The 21879-nt window shown below is 33.2% G+C and overlaps 1 protein-coding gene across 2 annotated transcripts in view; it reads right to left on the bottom strand.

Moving 5' to 3' along the window:
- LOC123556708 (uncharacterized) overlaps window positions 1-21325 on the bottom strand; it is a 30896-nt gene extending 9571 nt beyond the window's left edge. Inside the window, exons 1-9 of one of the 2 annotated variants that reach the window (XM_045347628.2) lie at window positions 21095-21325; window positions 19410-19543; window positions 18989-19158; window positions 7519-7624; window positions 6927-7027; window positions 5227-5388; window positions 4990-5086; window positions 4626-4683; window positions 603-685 (exon numbers count right to left, since the gene is read on the bottom strand). In XM_045347628.2, the coding sequence (XP_045203563.2) occupies window positions 603-685; window positions 4626-4683; window positions 4990-5086; window positions 5227-5388; window positions 6927-7027; window positions 7519-7624; window positions 18989-19158; window positions 19410-19542 (910 nt within the window). In that variant the 5' untranslated portion in view covers window position 19543; window positions 21095-21325. The remainder of the gene's footprint in view (window positions 1-602; window positions 686-4625; window positions 4684-4989; window positions 5087-5226; window positions 5389-6926; window positions 7028-7518; window positions 7625-18988; window positions 19159-19409; window positions 19544-21094) is intronic. The other variant, XM_045347627.2, reaches the window with a different exon arrangement.
- Window positions 21326-21879: the final 554 nt, after the last annotated feature.

Below are 21879 nucleotides of genomic sequence, written 5' to 3'. Positions count from 1 at the left end.
TGATTTCAGCACAAAAATCTGTGAACTATCTGAATCCATAACTACCCTACCATTTCACTACTTAATGTATCTGTACCTTAATGGTTGTTATAAGTCGGACGCCATATTGTTGTTGACATCTGTAGGCGCGATTCGTTCAGAAACTTAGCAAATTGTCTCATGACATGCAGAGAGTGGCCATTAACAAAGTGTGATTAAAGCACTTTTTACACTGCTCACAAATGAGATAAAAAGAATCTATTTACTATGGACTGTTTTCAACTACATCACGGAAGCACATTTTTACAAAACCGGCCTCATTCCTATAATACAATATAGACACACATTATGTTACTCATTGCTTGTACCATAAACTCTAGTTTTAAAAATGTGTACATCCTCGTCACAAGAGCATTCGTTTAAGTCCTTACAACGAACATTTAAACCTTCTGTGCATTACCTTTGCCATTAATTTGAGATAAAAATCATATCCTTCCGCGCCTGCATTATGCCATAAATTCCATATATATGTGAAAAAAACGTATGTTGCGAATGTCAAATCCTTTAAATTGTGTCATCACTGCATTTAACATTTGATATTGCTCTGAAGACTTAATACCTACGCCTCATTGTTGTCGATATCGTGCTCAGGCCATCTTTATGAATGGATATTGTTGAGTTTCGGTTTACAGCTTCTTCTTCGGCACTGAAGATAAAGAAAATTCGAACACATGAAATAAACTTGCACATAGTAATTATCAAAATCAAGATCCAGCTGATCTTTCTTCATTATGTACATAAAATGAGAAAATAACAAGTAAGATTTGCTTTGTGATGGATATGTTTTTCACTTTTATTAACTAAATGAGATTCGAACACAAATATGTTGAACAGCTTTGTTAGTATTTTGAAATATATATTATTCGATGGTCATTCTAAAAGTACTGACGATCGTACAAAGTCTGTATACAGTCTTCAAATTCAGTTTATCCCTAACTAACACACTTCCGCAATCGAGAAATCCAAGAGGTGAACGCTGCAGAGAAGTCTCCCCCGATATGGTCTTACGTAAATTTAAACAATATCCCCCGAAAGTGCATTATTCGAGATATATATTTGCCAAGTGCATTATTCGAAATATATTTGCGCCCAGCCATCAGTGTTTTGTTTCTATAAAACAAGTGTTTTACTTTGCTGTTTTACTTTGCTGAAAGTGTAGTGATTTGTACAACAGTACCCATTAAGTAAAAGAAGCTGGACTTTTAGTTATTTTTGCAATTACTCGTCTACGGTAACCTTTTCGCAGCAACTGTCTGTCGCCAACGTATATTAACGTCTCATCACCTGTTAGGTGCTGTGACATTGTACGGTAATTTAAATTGGAAACTTTATCAGCGTTCTGTTAGCATATTTGACCCTTTTGTCCTTTTGCTTCTCGATTAACATGTGAGGCAATCATCGGGCAGTAACCTTTCTTAAACCAAAGTGCTTGATGAGAATCTTATGAGTTCTCAAGAAAAGACGTTTTCTCAAACATCGTGTTCAATCAAACGTCTTATAGCAGCACTGTTCTTTGATGTCACTGCTGTTTTGGGGCCTGTCAGGACGAGTCCGCTCGTTAAGGACTGTTTCATCAGTTGTAAATAGTTTTCTCTGATGCTGCAAATTCCAGTATGAAGTATGCAGTTCACAGAGTATCTGCCTTGCAGGTATTTCTAAAACACAACGTACTTTAATGCACGCTCTTATTTCAGATAAGTGTTTGCTTTTAATAGCTTCATCTATTTTGTTTACTGTATATGACTATACATAATACAATACTAAATGTCTATGAAACTTTCCAACATTTTTTTTTTTAAAAATAAAATTGTACAAGAGTTTAAAGGAATAATGTATCATCCATGTAAAATACGAGTTTCTTGTGTGTCAGACTTCTACGGTAGCGCGCGATTGCCATTATCTTTAGAATGGCCTTCGTGCAGGTTGAAAATGAAAATATTTATATGTCTGTTTCACTACATTACCCAAAATATTTTGCGGGCGCTGTACTAACAAAGGAGACCTTTATTGAATTTAGATATTCTTACAGCCATTTCAAACCGATATTTCAAATTTCGAAATCCCCTCTATAGGACATCTTGTATTGTACTTTCATACTTTCGGAAAATTATCTAGGTATATTTAACCTGAAATTTATACTATATTGCATGAAGTTAAATTAACTACACATTGGATAAGATAAAAGAAATCTTTGAGTGAAATTTTTCCACATGTTCATTTCCATCAAGACAGAATGTGACATAGAATGTATATATTGAATGAAAAATGTAAGTGGGTAAAAATAAAAGTTATAGATATTGGTAAAAATGCAAGCAGAATGTTAATTTTCTGCATCATCTGAAAACTGTTGCAACGGTTTACTACCTTCTGCACAATATTTTTTGGTTATTTATAAGAATATCTAGCAACAATTGTATGTCAATACGTTTATATCATTAAACCTTGTTGCCTGCAACACTTATGGGGGAGAAAGGAAACAGTAGCTAGGAAGCACGTTAGCTGCAGAGCGCCGAAGTATTGGGACAGAATTGTTAGATAATACTTAAGATGTATGTCGTAAACATGTTTACCAGTGTTTAAATGAGGCTGAATGCAGTATATATGAAATATGCAAACATTTCGAAATACTGACCTGATTTTGGTTCTATATGAACTTTAGTGTTATATGCAAATAATATACCCGATAGGAGCCCATATTTTATCTGTCAGCAGGAAGGTCTAATACGGGGAGTAGAAACTCCGTATAAATCAATACATTTATCTGTACTATGCTGTCGTCCATACCTGTAAATATCGACCAGACGTTAGCGATCGATATTTTGTTTTCGCCACTATCGATTATCGCGTAATTAGCATATTACCTCATGTTAATCATGGAGCTATAACACTTATTGTTCAAAGGGTTTACCAGTCACATGTTAAGTGGCGATAATTAGATGATCAGAGATTGATCTAAAGGGATTCTGAAGCAAAAACAGCATGCAACTGCATGTGGTGATATGCTTAATTATTATGAATTAACTCGAGCTCACTTCCCTGAAGAAATATTTTACCACGTAACTTCAAACCTTTATCAAAGGGCCGATTTTTGTTGGATTTGAATAAAAAAAAATGGAAAATAACAGAAAGCTGACACTTTGCTTAATCTTGTAGAGCCATAATTATAATTATTGTTTATAATGTCAGATTTCTACATACAGAAACAAACATTCTTCTTGAACGTAGGGAACGTTTCAAACGAAATTGTTGTTTAAACTCCAAAAATTAGTTTAATAAATTTAATCTTAAAACTGATGTGTGAAAAATACAATGTATTTAAATTAAAATAACAATATTTTTTTTAAAAAGGCCGACAACGAAGTTACATTTAGTATTCCGAACTTTTAGATAAAACTGCAGAAAATCATCTAGGTTTAACACGCATTTAAATGGTGAAGAACAGAGCAATATCATAAACAAATATTTTCAGGCAACAGTTTACAGTTTTGACTTGCTATTTTCATTAAAATATGTCCTAATTGTTTTATTCTAAATACTCTGAATCAACAAGGCAAATATCATGTAAAAAACGACATCTTTCTCTCTGGGTAAGACAAGTCTAGATTTAGCCATTTTCACAGGGCGAAAAGTAACATTAATGTAGATATATTCCATTTAAAAACAGATGCAGGCAATAATTTCATGGCAGAACTTTTGTTTTCAACAAAAAATTCAACAAATGCTTTCCCAGATTTTCACTGAAAGGACGAGTTTAACTGTAAGGCGTAAGTGTTTGAGTAATAGCAGAATAACCTACGGCATACGCTTCGATTGGACGACAGCATCAGATAAGATAAATGCCTGTTTCCAGTCCCCGTATCAGTTGTTCCAGCTGTCAGTTATTTATATTGTTTGTACGAATTTAATGAAGCAGGTACATTTGATTTTGAAACTATTATCAATTTAATTCGAATTAAAATTGGATTTGGGGTAAAAGTAACTCGAGTCTTGGTTTAAATACTCTGGAGGTAGTAATTTTGCTTGCATATGAAACGGGTGAAAACCAAACATCTTTGAATAAGGCTTTAATTCTATTTTAATTCTATATTTTGCTCGCAATTTTATCTATTTACAGCCTTGGAACGACTGTTGATGTCGTATATCTGAAAATGTCTCGTGAACATCATCGGAAAATTCACTTTAATTTGTTCAGTATTTGTATACAGATGTAGATAAGTCATTATATGTTACATACATTTTGACAGTTTATTTGGTACAGTTTAATATCTATGAATTGAGGATTACGCTAATTTCCCATGCACTGTGTAACTTCAAGTATTGTTCAATAACAAATGCTTCAGTTCATTTTTTGAAATAATTTTATAATTACTAAACCCACAGGAATCTCAGTTTGAAAAGTTAACCAATATATCATTTTTATTCTGCAGGTTTAAAATGCGATGTGGCGGTCGTAAATAGTCCCCTGTACTTGTAATCATTGTTTTTTATTTTTATAGTCAATTTTGGTCATGGAATCCATTCCATATATATGTAGACATAGAACAACAAATAATCAATATAAATACACCATTAATTTAAATACTTACAGCTCTCTGCTCTTGACTAATTTATCTATTTCAGAACCATCTGAACTCAGAACATCCACTGAAAGAATATACAGTGAACATATGATAAACCTTTGAATATAGCCTTTACATTAAAGTCCGTATTTCCTTTCCGATGCTTTAGTTTTTCTGATGAGTAGTGCTATAGTCTTTCCACTCCGTTATAATCATATATGTCTACCTCACAATATATGCGTATAACATGATTTTTGCGTTTAGATATTTAATGATGCAAAGAATTGTAACAGTATTATCATAATTTTGGTGTCTGATACAAAGTACAAAACTGTGTGGAAACTTAAATATTTTAGAAAAGTACAAACAAACAGTATTTGAAAGAAATTACTTATAAAGTCAGCTGGATTATACAGTGGGTCACATTTGTATCCTGAACGTTCAAGAGAATTCAGTGGCTCTCGATGTGCACTTCCATTATAGACAACCTGAGAAATAAAACAAATTCATATAATAGCGCCACTAACACATCAGGTAAAAGATTTAATAGATACATGTTAGAGCAAAGAGCAAAGCATCCGCACAGAATATGCGACCAATAAAACAATTTTTTTCCAGAATACTCTACCTTTCCTTGGGACAATAAAAGCAAGCTATCAAACATGTGGTACACTTGACTGGAAGGCTGATGAATAGTTACTATGACAGTCTTGTTGTACTCGCTAGCCAGAGCCTTCAGCTGTCTAACAATCTGTAACGCCATACTAGAGTCAAGGCCAGATGTCGGTTCCTGTGTGATAACAAGCAAAAACATCTAAAACTAAAACAGCTGCGGTAAAATTTGATTCCAAAATATATTATATGCAATTCTGATACTGTTTTCTTTTCTTTGATCCGAAGAACTTCGGCTATTGACTTTATAACACAATCATATTCCCTCAGAAAACTAGTGATTATGGCGAAGCGAGACGGTCTTATGGAACGTTTGGATATATAAAGTAGCAATATTCAAACAACAAACTTCAACTTTAAAAATATAGTATCAACGATTGATTTTATAGAGAAATAAATGGGATAAGAGCTTTAGTTTCATATGTGTCAAGTTTTTATGTATTACCTTTAGTTTATACATAATTTATTTTAGGTCGATTGTGAAGGAAGTTCTACAACTTATATTAATCACTCTCGACACCTCATATCTGATGGAATCCATCGCCACGAGGGTATGAGAGAAGAGGCCAGTTCCCTTTTAATACTGAGCGTCAAGCAAGGGAGTTACTGTTACCATGTTTGACGTCTTTGGTATGACGCGGCCGAGGATCGAACCCACGACCTCCCGCACTCGAAGCGGACACTCTACCACTAGGCTATCGAGGCAGTTGTATTACCTTTAGAACGGCTATAGTGAAACATTTGTGTATATACATATAGAATTTATATATTGTCCATTGCTTTGTAAATATTCGTGCTGTAATGACAATTTAACTTGTGATATCATTTATATCTAAACAATGGAGCGTTTTTTGTATGACACGTAAACTGTCTTGCTACGACCGTATGACTTTACAAATGTCCAAGAGAACATTTGGATCTGTGACTAGTGTACTTGTACTAATCCTGAAATATCATTAAGTAATCGGTCTCAGGATATCTAAGCAGTGTACTTGTACTCATCCTGAACTATCATGAAGTAAGGGGTCTCTGGATCTGTGAGCAGTGTACTTGTACTTATCCTGAACTATCATTAAGTAAGGGATGTCGGGATCAGTGAGCAGTGTACTTGTACTAATCCTGAACTATCATTAAGTAAGGGGTTTCGGGATCTGTGAGCAGTGTACTTGTACTGATCCTGAACTATTGTTAAGTAAGAGGTCTCGGGATCTTACTTGTTACCCTGATATACATCTTTGAAGTAACGTGTAAGCAGAAACCTTGCTCTGTACTAACACAAATTACAGAAAGTATCAGCCTTACTTGCATGAAGGTAGAGGGCAAGTGTACTTGCAATGATGATTTAACCTAGTATCTAGTGCACCCAAAATCTCCATGTGCCTACTATGCTAATATAACTCACATCAAATAAAAGTAATTCAGGATATGTAAGTTATAATATATCAAGTATATGAACAGTGCGCTTGCTGTATGCCGATATACTTATATAAAGTAATAATTAAAACATGGTATGTGATCAGTGTATTTGCTATATACATTGTATTGATATACTGACATCTTGTAAGAGTAAAAACAGGGTATGTGATATATTTATATACTTAGTAAGGGAAATATCAACGCTAGTGAAAAATGTTCTTGTTATGTTATTTTACTTACATCAAGTAAGAGAATCTTAGGATCTGTGAGCAGTGCTCTTGCTATACTGACTCTTTTCTTCTCACCACCAGAAAGACCTTTGAGAAATATGCCACCTATCACTGCAAGGAAACTATACATATAAATTCACAACACAGATTTTACAGAACCCGTTGCTTACAATAAAAAGTGCTTAGCACTAGCAAAACTTAAATTTGTAAAATATTGCGCTGATCAGTTAAACAAAAATGATATAATCCATACCATCGACATCTTTGATGTGATAACTGCTAACCGTTACTATTTCAGTTCTGACGTATTATTCGCATTTCATATAGGGACACATTGTTTTTAAATCTTATTCGCCTGCTGTGTAAATTGTGCATCAATTCTATTTACTTTGCACAGTTTTTCATTAAAGAAGTTCCAGCATTTGATTCTGTAATAAGATCTCATTCACAGTTTCGTCTTGCCTTGTTTTATGATTTTTAATCTTCATATAATATGCTTCAAGATCAGAATAATGTTTAGCTGGTGTCAAACAAATTCCTTGTATCGTTATAGTTATAATTTGTTAGGTTTAATTCATGTCGATGGCAATGATTCCTCTTACCTGTATTCTTACATTTTCCTAACTGCAGCAGATCGATTATGTTTTCCAGTCTTTTCAACTTGTCAGCTTTCGATAGAGATTCGGGAAGACTGATCATAGCTGTAAACTGAAGGATATCCAAAAATTAAAAGACTCTAGTGTGCATTGCTTTATGTTAACCCTTTCCCTTCTAAATTTCTATAATGTACTTGTCCATCTGTCAATTGGGACAGTGCCATTAACTGTTAAAAACAAGGAAGAATATCAGGGAAAGCCACGTTCAAAAAACGCAGCCTCCCCAAAGACACACACGAACAACCATCGCACACCACACACAAAAAAAAATGAAAAACACAAAAGGACAAAACAAACACATACAGGAACACAGTGGGGCACCGCCTTGGAACGGTCAGTGGCAAAACCACCACTGGGGAGTTTAAACTGGTTTATGGTGCACCTAACCTCACTCTTACCCCCACCATGTTCCAAAGTCTCAAGACAGTGTAAATAAAAATCCTCCCTGCCAGGTGAAACCCTAACATACGTAAAGGCAACAGAAGGTATGTAATGTAAAACACAAAGTTGCCCTTGTAGATATAATATAAAAATGCAATCCTTAAGAACCTAAAACGCATGTACTCAGTGCCTTTGCAGAAGACAGAGCAACAAGGGAAACACCCTTAAGGGCCCGAGGAAACAGGCCAGAAGACGGAAATCAAACTGTAAAAGGGTTGAACACCAAACATGCGGTGTGTCTCAAAACAGTTGGGTCATAACCTCTTTTCATAAAACGTTTAATTACTAAATACAATTGGAAAATTGCCATGACCCAAAATCTTACAAAGTTTGTAAACCACATCCCCATAAAAAGCGGGTTTTGATATACCTTCTCGTAGAAGTGATTTTAAATTGCTATTGTATTTTAAAATCAAATCTGAATTACGATAGTAAAATTTGGAAAAGTATTTACGTAATTTATAATAACGGTAGCCCTGTTAAAGAAGCTTATTTGTAATAAATAAGTTACGATCATTGAAATCTTCAACATGACTACACGCTCTTGCAAACAGAATTAACTGAGCAATATATACCCCATAAGATGTAGCCTGGGGTACATCTCCATCCAAATGGGGAAAATTTACAATACTGAAATTAAAATCATCCCTCTTGTCATAAATTTTGGTATGTATAAAATTGTCGTAAAAAGAGAGATGTAAATCTAGAAATGAAGTAGTTTTATCCGAGTTGTTAGTTTTATTTAACTGCAGTCCCTGGGATATATATTTTCCACTAACTGATCAAAAAACGGATTATCCATATTAAGTATATCATCCAGATAGCGTGATCTATTATTAAATGCAGTTATAATGTCTGTGTATCTTGAGAAAGGCTCAACATAAAATCTCTTTCATAACAATACAAAAACAAATCTGCAACAAGGGGTGCACAATTTGTTCCCATGGGAATATCAATTACTTGTCTGAAAACTGCATTCCCAAACCTGACGTAAATATTGTTCAATAAAAAGGAAAGGGCTTTACAAACTTCGTCACAGGTCCACATAGTAAAATTCTATACAATGCAACTAGTGAATAATGCTTTATCGAAATTGTAAGCAAGAAAAGTAGCATTTTCCCTGGCAAAAGTCTTTTGAATTAAGGCAGTAAGTTTTTCATTTATTAAGTTATGAGGTAAAGTCCTATAAAGTGTGGATAAATCGTAAGTACTGACTGAAGACACCTTGTAATTTTTAGTTCTAAATTTATCCAGGATTTCGCCAGAATTTTTTACCGACCAAAATAAGTTTTTACCAGAGTTTTCGAATACTTTGTCACAATATCTTTTCACGTGGGCTTTAACAGCAGTAAGGCATAATGTTAATGACTTGGAAATATTTGTGGTATGTTCAAAAGGTATGTTTACCAAAAAGATACTGACTGAACGGCGAACAGTGCAGATCATGATCAGACAGCACGGATGTGCAGGCTTAGCATGATCTACACCGGTCGCAAAGGAAGAATAAATTGTGTAAAGCATGATAAGGGTAAATACAGCAAATGCTAACTCAGATATACGGGTCACATATCTCCCCTCTTTAAATATGTCAAGCATTTTCACACCTGAAATGCGGCTATTTTGTTTGCATAGTGAATATCTAAAACTAAGAAAACATTTTTGTTTAATTAAGTTATAGAACAACATTACTAGAGGAACATTACTCTTTTAGATGAAGTCATTTTATTATGATACTGTTATTTAGTCATTTAACTTAAGAGGACTACCAATGTCAAAATTGTATCGCTATATAAAGCTATGTAAATATTCATTGCCAGACTTAAATTATCTGATATTAAATCAAACTTTCATATATCAGCGCAGCACACAATTTGGTCATCAAGGTTATTCGCCATTTGAAAATTGCGGCATGAAATTCGGCTAGAAATGTGTATATAGAAACCAGCAATCATTCATAGCTATGACAAAATTACCTGGTATAAATTTAAAAATCTATATAGTTAACGGAGTTTTCTATTATCAAAAGGGCCACCAAAATATTCTATGATGTACCAGAAATCATCTGACATACTGTACATCATTCAATAGCATTTTCAGGGCAGGGAATATAAAACTAGGATATGAAGAGGTTTCTAATACAAATGACAGTCAGTATCAGTTAGAGTTAGATAATTAACAAGAGTGACTTGATTACATTTTTCTTCACAACTCAAACAGTTATAGCCAGAAACATTTCTGCCAAATTACTTTTATATTGTAAACATTTCCATCCAGGCAGCATAATAAGTAGAGTGTCATCTTAAAACATTTCCTGTGATTTTCTTTCGACATAGGGACAGCAATTTCGGACGCCGAGACTTGAAGATGGCCACTCACATTTAAGTGACCTTGTATGATAATATTCACTTTTCATATTTTCTGATACGGATTTATTTAACGAACAAAAAGACAATTTACATAGAGTTAGATGCTTACTGAAAATTTATGTTTTTTTTTATTTAACATTTTATCATTACAACCTCTCTCTCTCTCTTTCCCCCGCCCCTCCCCCCGGCTCCCTCTCTCTCTCTCTCTCTCTCTCTCTCTCTCTGCGTTTGTGTGCGTGCGTGCGTGCGTGAAAGCGTGCATGTGTGCGTGTGCGTGTATGTGTTTCTTCTCCTTTCAATGAAGCTGCTAGATTTACATGTGCATTTAATACATATGGAGTTATTTCAACACTTTGAACCAAAACACAAATTTAAAAAAATTCAAATTAATTTATTTCTATCCAGTTGGTAGCGCAAACAATACTGGCAAAGGGAGGTAAGTATAATTTTACAAATAAAAAGTTAAACTTTTTGCAAACATCATATGTAAGTTCTTATATTCATACCATGTCTAACGAAAATGCTAAAATAACTTTATCTTGGCTGCAAAACACAACAAAGAATCATCAAACTTTTTAAGATATCTCAATTGAAATTGAAATTGTTTATAATAGTGTCAACACATTTGAAAGCCATTTTGACTTCTAACATTACGAATAAGGCAAACCTTTAGTTTTAATCGATTTTTAAAACAAATTATTTGTAATATGGGCACAACTGTCGACCACAGCTATAAATGACTATAAATTCTGTACAAGAAGCTAAACTACTATAAAAATATTTTTGTTGTCCGTGACTATGCACATTGCTAAAACCATTCCTATGTTGCCAAAATATGGCAAGAAGTGCCAGTTTTCTAATAAATACGCGATTATAGCAATATTCAGCCACACGTTTTGAATAAAATAATAGATCTGTTTCAAAAATGTTAAATTTACAATAGAACTTTCTTGTAGTAAACAATGTATTGATTAAGTCTCAGTCACACTACACTGTATAACGTTAACGGACGTCCAACGTATAACAAATTTTCAATCCGTTCGTGTCCGTTCGCATGCGTTTCTTTTCCGTTTCTCATGCGGCGCGTGCGCTCCTTGTCCTGCGATGTTCGTGCCATCCGGTAAAAGGTGAGCATGCTCAAAATTTAGAACGTACACCACCGGACAAAGTTGTCCGTTAGATGTACGGTAGCAATGCGCTGATATGCGTTTTGTTCGTTACTCGTGCGTTCACTATTCTGTACTTGTCAGGTTTGCATCCGTTCTTGTCCGGTGGACTTGATTCACGGCCGGACTACGTTCTGACATTCAACGGATGTAATGTATGTTCACCGGACGATAACTGACAAGAACGTTTTGTCAGTTTCTCACGTGTTGCGCTTACGTTTTGCGCGGTACAAGTCCGTTACTAGTACGGTGATATCTGTTAATTAAACTTTGTTCGTCCTATATATGTGCGTTAATTTTGTGGTCTTTGTGCGTTTTATGCGCCCAAACACCAATCGCGAGAGCACCGAACAGCAGTGGGGGATGCCTTTCATACCGGATAACTTTACCACTAATTTAAACCTGACTGACTATTCGCAATGAGCAAGGCTAAGTTTGCCGGACAAACCTGTATCAAAAAGGAATTTCTCCCTGTTCTTTCTGGGGACTTTATCTCACTCTGTCCCTCGGGTCAGATCGCTCTGTGTCTGTACTAGTAGAGGATGAATTTTGCGCCCTGTGTGGCTGCAGTTGCTATATGTAAAGCGCCTTTGATGGTGTTTATCATAAAAAGGGCGCTATATAAATCTGTATATATATAATATATATAATCACTTCAAATGTAGACAATCCTCATCAAAGGTATTCAGTTTTACTAAATATATACAGTAATTTTGATTTATCATTATAAAGTACTACTTTCTTCAAGGCCCTTACTGTGAATTGCTATATTTATATACTGGTCGGTTAGGGAATGTCACTTGAATACTACAAAATATATTCTTTGAGGTATTGTGATTGCTGAAACTGCTGATATTGATCTAATTTCATTTATTCGTTTGTTGTTTTTACATTGAACACAGAAAAGCGTCGACATGGCCGATGTTGGTAAGATAAACAATGACTGTGTACTGTCACGTCTTGCAATTTTATTCGTTGCAGGGAAAATATTTTTATCATTGCATTTAACGAGAACAAAGGTGTCTGTCTACTCGTATTTGTTTAATACGTTTCCCATTTGTATCAGACGATTTTATGTCTAATAAGGTACATGATCAACAATTAGGTAAAATATGCCGTCTTATCGATAAAATTATCCCCCTTGAAACCACCTGGCTGTGTGATATCGATTTTTATCTGGTTGATATTTTCCAATAGAAACAAAGAAGGAAAAACGTTTGAACAAGTATTGTTTTAAATAGAATGAACACACAATATTTATTATCCTATTGAAGTGTTCGTCATTCTTTTCTCTTTACAAAGATATACAAATTATTTATCTAAAATGAAGAGTTAATGCTTCCCTTGGCGGTTAAAAACACCACTAACAGTCTCTGTTTTCGGCATTCAGTTACCGAATAAAATAAGCAAAAACCTGTGATACGTATCTTATTCTTTCCCCTGTAGCCACTTTATTCATAATTTGAGAATATTTATTATCCTATTGAAGTATTCTACAGACAATAACATTTTTAAATATGTTTTTATTTTGAAATTATTTTAATGTCTTCTTGCTTCCCTAAGCGTTTAAAAGTTGGTGATTTTCGTATTATTTCTTTATTTGCACGTGTCGTGGTATTTCCGAACGCGTGCGGAAACGCACGAACTCGCCCGTAGATTAGCTGCCGATGATACAGAAACCTGATTGTTACAACAGAGTATTAGTATTAATTAGTAATTCTTGCTGTATGCATCAATATAAAAGAAAAAAGAAAGAAAGGTAGATAGAGAGAAGAAAGAAAAGTCATAACAATTTCATGACATACCGAAGAATATTCCTCCGGCCACTAATCGATAGCGGTCAGATTTTCTATATAGAAATAAGAAGGGCATGTACACATTTTACTTCATAACAAAATTACTAAAAATAAGAAACCTTAGGTGCAAAAATATTACCAAAGTTCAACATTTGATTCATCACAAGGTTTTTTTAAATTAAATTTTATCTTAATTTTTGATTCGTTCTTCACATGAAGTTTGATGCCATCATTTCGTCATTTTTTTCCTTCTTTTTTCCATATAAAATGTGCAAAAATCTCATACATGCGTTTCTTCAAAGCATTTTTTTGTATAAAACCATTGATATGAAAGCTTAGGTGCAAAACATTTCCTACTCTCATTGAATTTATCTTTTGAATGATATTTATTTCATTTTTGTGAAATAAAAATTTGATTCGTTCTCAGACGGTTTATTTCCACTAATTTGGAAGAAAAATTAACTTCAGCGCGAAGTTGTTGTTGTAGCGTCATAAGCAGACGATATTATTATGCCGCGTGAACATGCGGTATTGTGATTAAAAGGTTAAAGTAATGATTTAATCATTTAATGTAATTTACTTCGCGAGTAATTGATTTTGTGTTAATATCACAAATTGACAATATAAGAAATGCAATTAAATATTGCAATTAATATTTCGGTTCTAATAAGAAAGAGATGCGCATTTCTTCTTATGTTGTTGTTCTCACCTTAGTTCATATACATTTAAATATCAGTGTCAATTATGCCAATTATGTCAATTAAACATTAAAAGAGATAGCTTTTCTATCGGCCATTTGATCACAAATGCAAACTGTCGCTATTTTTCTACTCAGTTACAGTACAAAAGGTAAAATATAGAATTTTTTGTATATATTTTACTTAATAAATTTTAGTAAATAAATTCAAGGTCCGCCTTGATCAAATTAAAGGTGGAAAATATGTCCGGAGTATTTTTGTGTACAATAATGTTTTTGCAATGTAAATAATATCTGCATTTAAAACAGAATTGAATTTTACTTCAGAACTTAATGATATATTTTTGTTTTCGTGAAAATTTTACCTGGTTTCATGATCTTTTCAGTTATCATAAATGTCGTCGTGATTAACTTACTTTCATAATTTATTGTACATGTTCAATTCAAGATAATTTTACATGAAACCAATTTCTATACTGTAATCCTATTGAATGATAGTTTATAGAAGTAATAAGATGTTGTATGCATCACACATAAATACTTTTTATTGGACCTGTAATAAAACTTGCCAAGTACCTCTAAATAAGGAATGTTAAAACAACACAGACTTTTATAACACTGATAAGGCTATACTTGCGTTTTGAATTACGGGTATTTTTTTTTTTTGTAATTACAAGGTATAATTATCATGCGATTTTAATCTTTCGTATATTTTTTATTTTGCAAACAGTTTTCATAATTATATTGGTGGAATATGTGTAGTTATATTAAAATGAGTAATGTCTGCTTGAATACGGCAAAATGCCTTTACCACGCTAATTGCCACTATTTTTTTTTTTAAATTTCCAAACATACCATAATTTTTTATTCATTAAACTTCCTATTTTGCCAATATGTTAAGAATTACTGAATTGATATACGTATGATGTACGTATGATGTTCAACCATTTCAGAATAAAAAATTCAACACCTACACCTGTGTAATTATAAATTGTAAACAGTTGTTTAAAAAAAAAAAATCTTACGTATGTGTTTTTGTGACATAAGAATGGATGTGGTAGTGGCAGCAGGTATAATACATATCAGTCAGACAATTTTAAAATGTCAATTCTAAAATAATATTTCGTCAAGTTTACTTGTATTTTGTGACAAGAATGTGTTATGGCCGTAAAAGTTATAAAATAGAAAAAAGTGGAAACTTCGCAGGTCGCTCAACACGACAAAAACGAAAATGTTGCAGGCTCGATTTGATTGTAACCGTATAGAACATAGTTCGATTTTTTTTCAACGACAGCGTATTTCATAGATGGGAGACGCCGTAATATATATAAAGATATCAATGCTAGTGCTATATAAATATAAAAGGAAGTGTCTAGGGGTACGAACTTCCTTTTTCCTAGAGATTAAGGGTCATTTACATTTCAGATTTGGTTGAAAATGAAAAAAAAAAAAATAAATAATAAGACTTCATCGATATTTGCCTTTAACTCGAATCTAAATGGTTTACAGATGTTCACCCGATTGGTTACATTGTTTTTCGAAAACATGTTAAAATATACATTCTTCTTATATAAGAATATGTATGAAAATACGATTTTATATGAAAATATGGTTTTTATTGCTGATAGATATCTTATACTGATATAAAAAATATTTAATATAAAATAACCTGTTAAAGATGCTATGGTTCAGAAAATTACATAGTAAACGTTCTTTTGATAAAAATGACTTGTTTTATTTCTGATGAAAAATCCCTTTTCCATAGTTTGTAACTCCAGTGACATTTCAATTAAGCTTGTTTAATTATCTTAAGAAAAACCTTCTCTTTTATTACACTTGATATTGAAATAAACATCCAGGTGACAATACCCGGAGGCAATAGATATCGACATCGCAATACCGGTCACCTGCTACCAATACCATATAGCTGTTCTCTCCCCTGATATCGATTTTCTGCAATATCGGCCATGAGGTCAATTCTTCCTCATGAGGTAAATTTACACAATTAGAAAAGAAGCTAAGTATATAAATGGTCTATACTTTACAGTTTGCTATACACATTTAGAAAAGAAGCTTGAGTATGTAAATTATCTATAATTTCAAATTATTATTTTTTATTAATCTGGTTTAAAGACAACGATATTGTGCAAATGGAGCGGTATGTGATCAATTAACCAGGTGTGCAATTTAGAAAATACGTTTTATTATTGCAGATAATTATAGAAGTGATGATCACAATGCGGGAATAATTTCAATTATATTAAGGCAAACCATAGTTTTGGGGAATAACTAGCTTTCCGCAAATTAAAATGTTAATGTTACAGGAAAAGATGTTAATAAATAAAAAAGATCACAAGACATGATGCACGTTGCAACTATATATATTTCATAATATACATTTTGTGCGAAGTTATCATAACTTCCTGTTTCTGTGGTTACGACGCAATAAATATTAAGGGAATTTCTCAAGGGTATAGGTCACTACACCTTTTTACTCTTTTCTCAGATATACTTCTCTGTTTTTGTTATTTTTGCAGGATCATCTTCCAAGGTTTATTACATATTTACTTAAGTAGCTCATATAATACAGATAAAGCAACTTAATGTCTTAACATTTTACATATAAAAATTACATGAAAAACCATATCAAAGAAAATATCCGCCTATCATATCACAGACATGCGTTTAAAGCCGAATTTGCGTTTTTGTGACACTAGTGTCCGTTTACTATAAGGACAAAACGTTTATCATAATGTTTATAATATGATATATTATAGCGATTATATAAATGTGCAGCGTCATACCAAACATACAATTTTTATTTTACAGTGTGTTCTACCCTGTGCATTTCATTTTCTGGCTATATTCTTGCAACTTTATACACTGTTCATGTAAGTTGTTCACGACAGTGTTATTAAAATCACTCCCCGATCGGTGGATCCTTAACATACGTAAATGTAAAAATAGGAAACACTTTGTTTAACACAAATATCCCCATGTAACAGATATAAATGAAAACTCATGGATATATCGTGCAAAAGTTAGACACTTCAAAGTCACGGTGAAAGAGGACAGAGGTCACTTATCAAACCAGGCTGTCCTTACGGGTGATTAAAGAGTTGACAACCTTTCACATGTCCTGTAACAGCATAAAAAGGAAAGTGAACTTGAAATTCTTACTTTCAAACAAGTTGTCAAATATTTACAATTTTCAGGTTAGTGTGTTCAATGTTTCATATTATACATACGCGAAATGGCGCATTGTTATATCTAATAGAAAACGTGTACACGACACTTCATCAGGTCCTTTTGAATATCACTTATACATCTATATATGAGCCGTGCCATGGGAAAACCAACATAGTGGGTGTGCGACCAGCATGGATCCAGACCAGCCTGCGCATCCGCGCAGTCTGGTCAGGCTCCATGCTGTTCGCTTTTAAAGCCTATTGGAATTGGAGAAACTGTTAGCGAACAGCATGGATCCTGACCAGACTGCGCGGATGCGCAGGCTGGTCTGGATCCATGCTGGTCGCACACCCACTATGTTGGTTTTCCCATGGCACGGCTCATATATCAAACATCATTAGATAATTGTTAAGACAATATTTCCAATTTCTCCAGAAATTATGACTTTAAATCTAAATGTAACTTGCCTTTCATAACACTTGATAATATCCTTATTAAACATGACAAAACAGTATGATTAGCAATACCCTGGTATGCTAATAGAAACGGTTTAGGAAAAAATGTTCATGAATGTGGCCTAGACACTTTATTCACTACTTATAACAGAGAAATCCTTTTTTTTCTATGTGTAAAGCCGAGCCGTTGACTTAAGAGTATATCAGTCGTGACATTTTGGATAACTCTTGCTGGAGCGAAAATTTAAAAAAAAGGACATATTATCAATTGCTCGATACTATTCGTGCTAATTGAAGGCATCCAAGCATCAGTACTATGAAACATTATCTTGACACAGGAAACAATTTACACAGAAAATAAGCCATTTTTTTTGTAAATAAAAAAAACAACACCATTTTAACATTAACAAACTTTCATTCGGATTTTTATTGTGTATTTGTTTTCAAATTTTATACCAGGATCAAAAGAATTACTTAAGTAAAAGAATTATTATTATTATTATATTATTATTATTATACCAGATTTATATAGCGCCCTTTTATGATTAATTTCACGTTCAAAGGCGCTTTACATAGTTCAAATGCAGCCACACAGGGCGCATAATTCATCCTCTACTAGTATAGACACAGAGCGATCTGACCAGAGGGACAGAGTGACAAAGCCCCCACGGCAGAGAGATCAGAAATCAGATACAGGCTTGTCCGGCTAACTTAGCCTAGCTCGTTGCGAATAGACAGCCTGGTTCTTTAACGTGCCCAGTGTATAGACTAGCCACTAGACTAATAATAATTATATTTCTACATTTTTCGTTTTTTTTTTATGAATTTAATTTCATAGAGACAAAAGCCAGTCTATTATAGAGATTTTCACAGAGGAATGATGTTGAAATCATATATGGTATTGGATATAGAATATAGACTGGCTCAGTTCACTACATTTAATCATAAAAATGTAGAAAAAAGATATATCATAGTCTAGGAGCTAGTCTACCCAGTGTATAGCACTGATACACGCAAGGATTGCCTGGGTTCCTGACCAATACACCTCTAGTTGGGTGGGAAACACTGAAAAGCTTTTCTGAAAAACCCCGGGGATCAAACCCCGGCATCAGGATTGGAACGCCAGTGTGCAAACCACTGAGCTATCCGTCCACCGGATATGGACTTCATATGGCACTATTTATCTCAGATTTTATGTATGCGTTTATTTAGTTTGGATGTAGATTATCATTGGATTATACTTTCCCTTATCAGGTTAGGATGTATAGTTTCCGGCAAGTGAAATTTAGGAAATGCAGCTACTTACATATAATGTTTCCCATAATGTAAGGTCTGAAAAGAAAACATCTTGCTGAAGGACAAAACCAAGTTGTCGGCGCAGTCTTTTGTTGAATTTTTGTCCAGAAAGATAAATGTTTCCTGCAGAAAGAGGTTGACGTCCAGCTATTACATTGAGTAATGTTGTCTTTCCAGACCCTAATTGTATAAAGTAACAGTTGATTATGATAAATATACTTTACATGTTGTGTGATGTATAATCAATAAAAAAACAATTTGCTGCATCATGCTTTTAATGAAGTATAGTTAATGTAAATTATAGATCAGTCTCTCTCATCACAAGAAAATTCGTATCAAAACGCCTAACAATGGTTTCAGTAGAGAAATGTTTATTTTCTTAAAATGTGTCGCAGTTTAAACACTAAATAGTACTTGAATCAATATATTACCTGTCGGGCCCATTACGGCAAGGACGTCTCCATTACAAGTTGAAAAACTCACATGCTGCAGAATATTTGCCCGTCCTATATCCACACTGATGTCTGCAACACTCAACACACTATCATCTGTAACTGCTTTCATTCTAAAAGGAATCGTAACCACATTTCACAGAAATAGTTGAAAGCAACGAAGATCTATGTTCATAGTGTTATTTCGTTTCATCGAGGAATGATACCCTATATCATAGAAACGTTTACAAACTAGAGACTGACAAATGAATGTATACAGTCTAACCTGTCTTAAGCAGCGAGCCAGGGCAAACAGACAATTTGTATTCGAATTTTGTTGAAAAAAAAATACAGCAGGTATTGTGATAAAGTTAGCAAAAAGCTAGAATAGTAATAACATAACCATTTCATAGTTTTACATACCAATTTCAATTGTCTAGGCAACTAAATGCCTCTAAAACTGAAGGGATAATTATTCAGGGTGAACATGAAGTACTACCTACCTCTCCTTGATCTTTCCGTTTGAAATTGACTTCAAATCAAAACAAAAACTATTTAAGTGTGCGACAGACACAGATAGAATAAACCTTTCTTAATAACTCTTACTCTTTTGCTTCCGAACTAGTATCACTTAATCTACATGTAAAACATATTATATTTCTGTGTCGAAATTTATACAAATGCAATTACGATTAATTGTTAACTAACAATTATTTTAACTCAACCTGATTTGCTTTCGTTTTAAACAAAGAAACCTGAAACTGTGGCGGTATAATGCAACAATATCACAGTTTACATTTCACAATTATTACAGGTACTTTCGTCATTTTACTATAACTACTTCAAGACTAATCGCAGTAGAACTAAAGAATTCAAATGATGTGTAAGTATCAACACTGAACTTATAGAAAGGTAACTTGAGTAAAAACAGAAATAAATATTACATATGTTCCCTTCATGTGTAATTCTTAAAATGAATCAGAATCTTTGCAAACAACATGTAATCACAAACGGGTTTGTGCATTATTTCTCGATAAATAATGAATTAACCTAAACAAGAAATGCACTTTTTCAAAATATTCGATTGGCATCTCTCACTAAATTGAGTTGTCTTTCGTCATCTATGTAAAATGTAGAAAATCCTTATCAAATGAATTTAACTTTGTGAAATATATAAATTAACTGTGTTTATAGAGCTGCATTAAATGCTTATTGTAACAATCATTTGTAAAACAAACTTTCAGTGTTTAGTGGACTTACACGTGAATACTGTGCTTAGTGATAAACGTATTAGGTATGTACTTTTTTAAACCTTGCTCACAGTATTGTGTCTTCACACACACGTGCTAATTGTTCGGACATAGGTAGAAGTAATTATTAATATTTTTTTAAATATGAGTTCGATTTTTTATATATCTTAATACTAAAGAAAATTATGTAAATACCCATATATATGAGTGTTGTTCAAAGAGTACGTAGACTTCTTCCGTAATTATACAATATACGAATAAAATAATAATTCATATCCTTTTGCAAAGTAATATGATTATCTGCTGCAAATGTACTAAATATGAAACTGTTATATAGCATAAGCATTGTTTTGTGTGATAAAGCTATTTTTCGCTTAATTGTTAGACAAATGCATGTACATCAGTATGACAAATGAAAAATTAATAAAATCTTACATTATATAATCTAAGAAAACTCAGTGTCTGTTTTTTATCACGTTGGTGCTATATCCGGTGTACTTGTTCCAACAGTTTAAGTTTTAAACTAAAATAATTCACTTTATAATATGATAACTTAACATTTCTCCAAACTTTCGACAAACATGAAACACGTTATTAACATTTCAAAAACGTAAATTTAATGATACAGATTTTTTGTAGACCCCGGAATATTTAACACACTAGTAACTGTATCCTTGCTTATCTAATCTGATATTCTTACCTCTGTATGGGAGCATCTCAAAACATTATTTTCTCTTTATAAAAGCTACGCTTCAAATAAATATAATTGGAGGTTGATTTAAATGAAAACATATATCTCCCCATATCACTTTATTTAAACAGAAAATTGAATAGATACGTTCATTTCCAGCCCAATCACAAAGACATTTTGCGATACAAGTCTTCCTTTTTTACTAAGGAGGGGAATTGACCAAAATTGCATTAGAAATTTTGCACAACCATATCAAATCAACAAGTATTAAACAAGAGCTGTTTGCAAAACACAAATCCCCCCTACCCCCCATCCCCTATGATAGCATCATACCGGAAACTTATATTCGATTCAATTCAATTTCAATTTATTGCATAAAGCATGTAAATACAATGCCTTTAGCAAGTAAAAACATAATATAATATAATATGGAGCTCAGAAAGTACATAATTAATTTCAGAAGAGACAATAAACTTAAACTATAAGTCTATAGGTCAATAAAAGACAATATTTTACAATGTTGTCCTAA

The sequence above is a fragment of the Mercenaria mercenaria genome, chromosome 5, assembly GCF_021730395.1.
Source record: "Mercenaria mercenaria strain notata chromosome 5, MADL_Memer_1, whole genome shotgun sequence".
Classification (NCBI taxonomy): domain Eukaryota; kingdom Metazoa; phylum Mollusca; class Bivalvia; order Venerida; family Veneridae; genus Mercenaria; species Mercenaria mercenaria.
The sequence above is the reverse complement of the archived record's forward strand: the minus strand, read 5'-3'. Positions and strand labels throughout refer to the sequence as shown.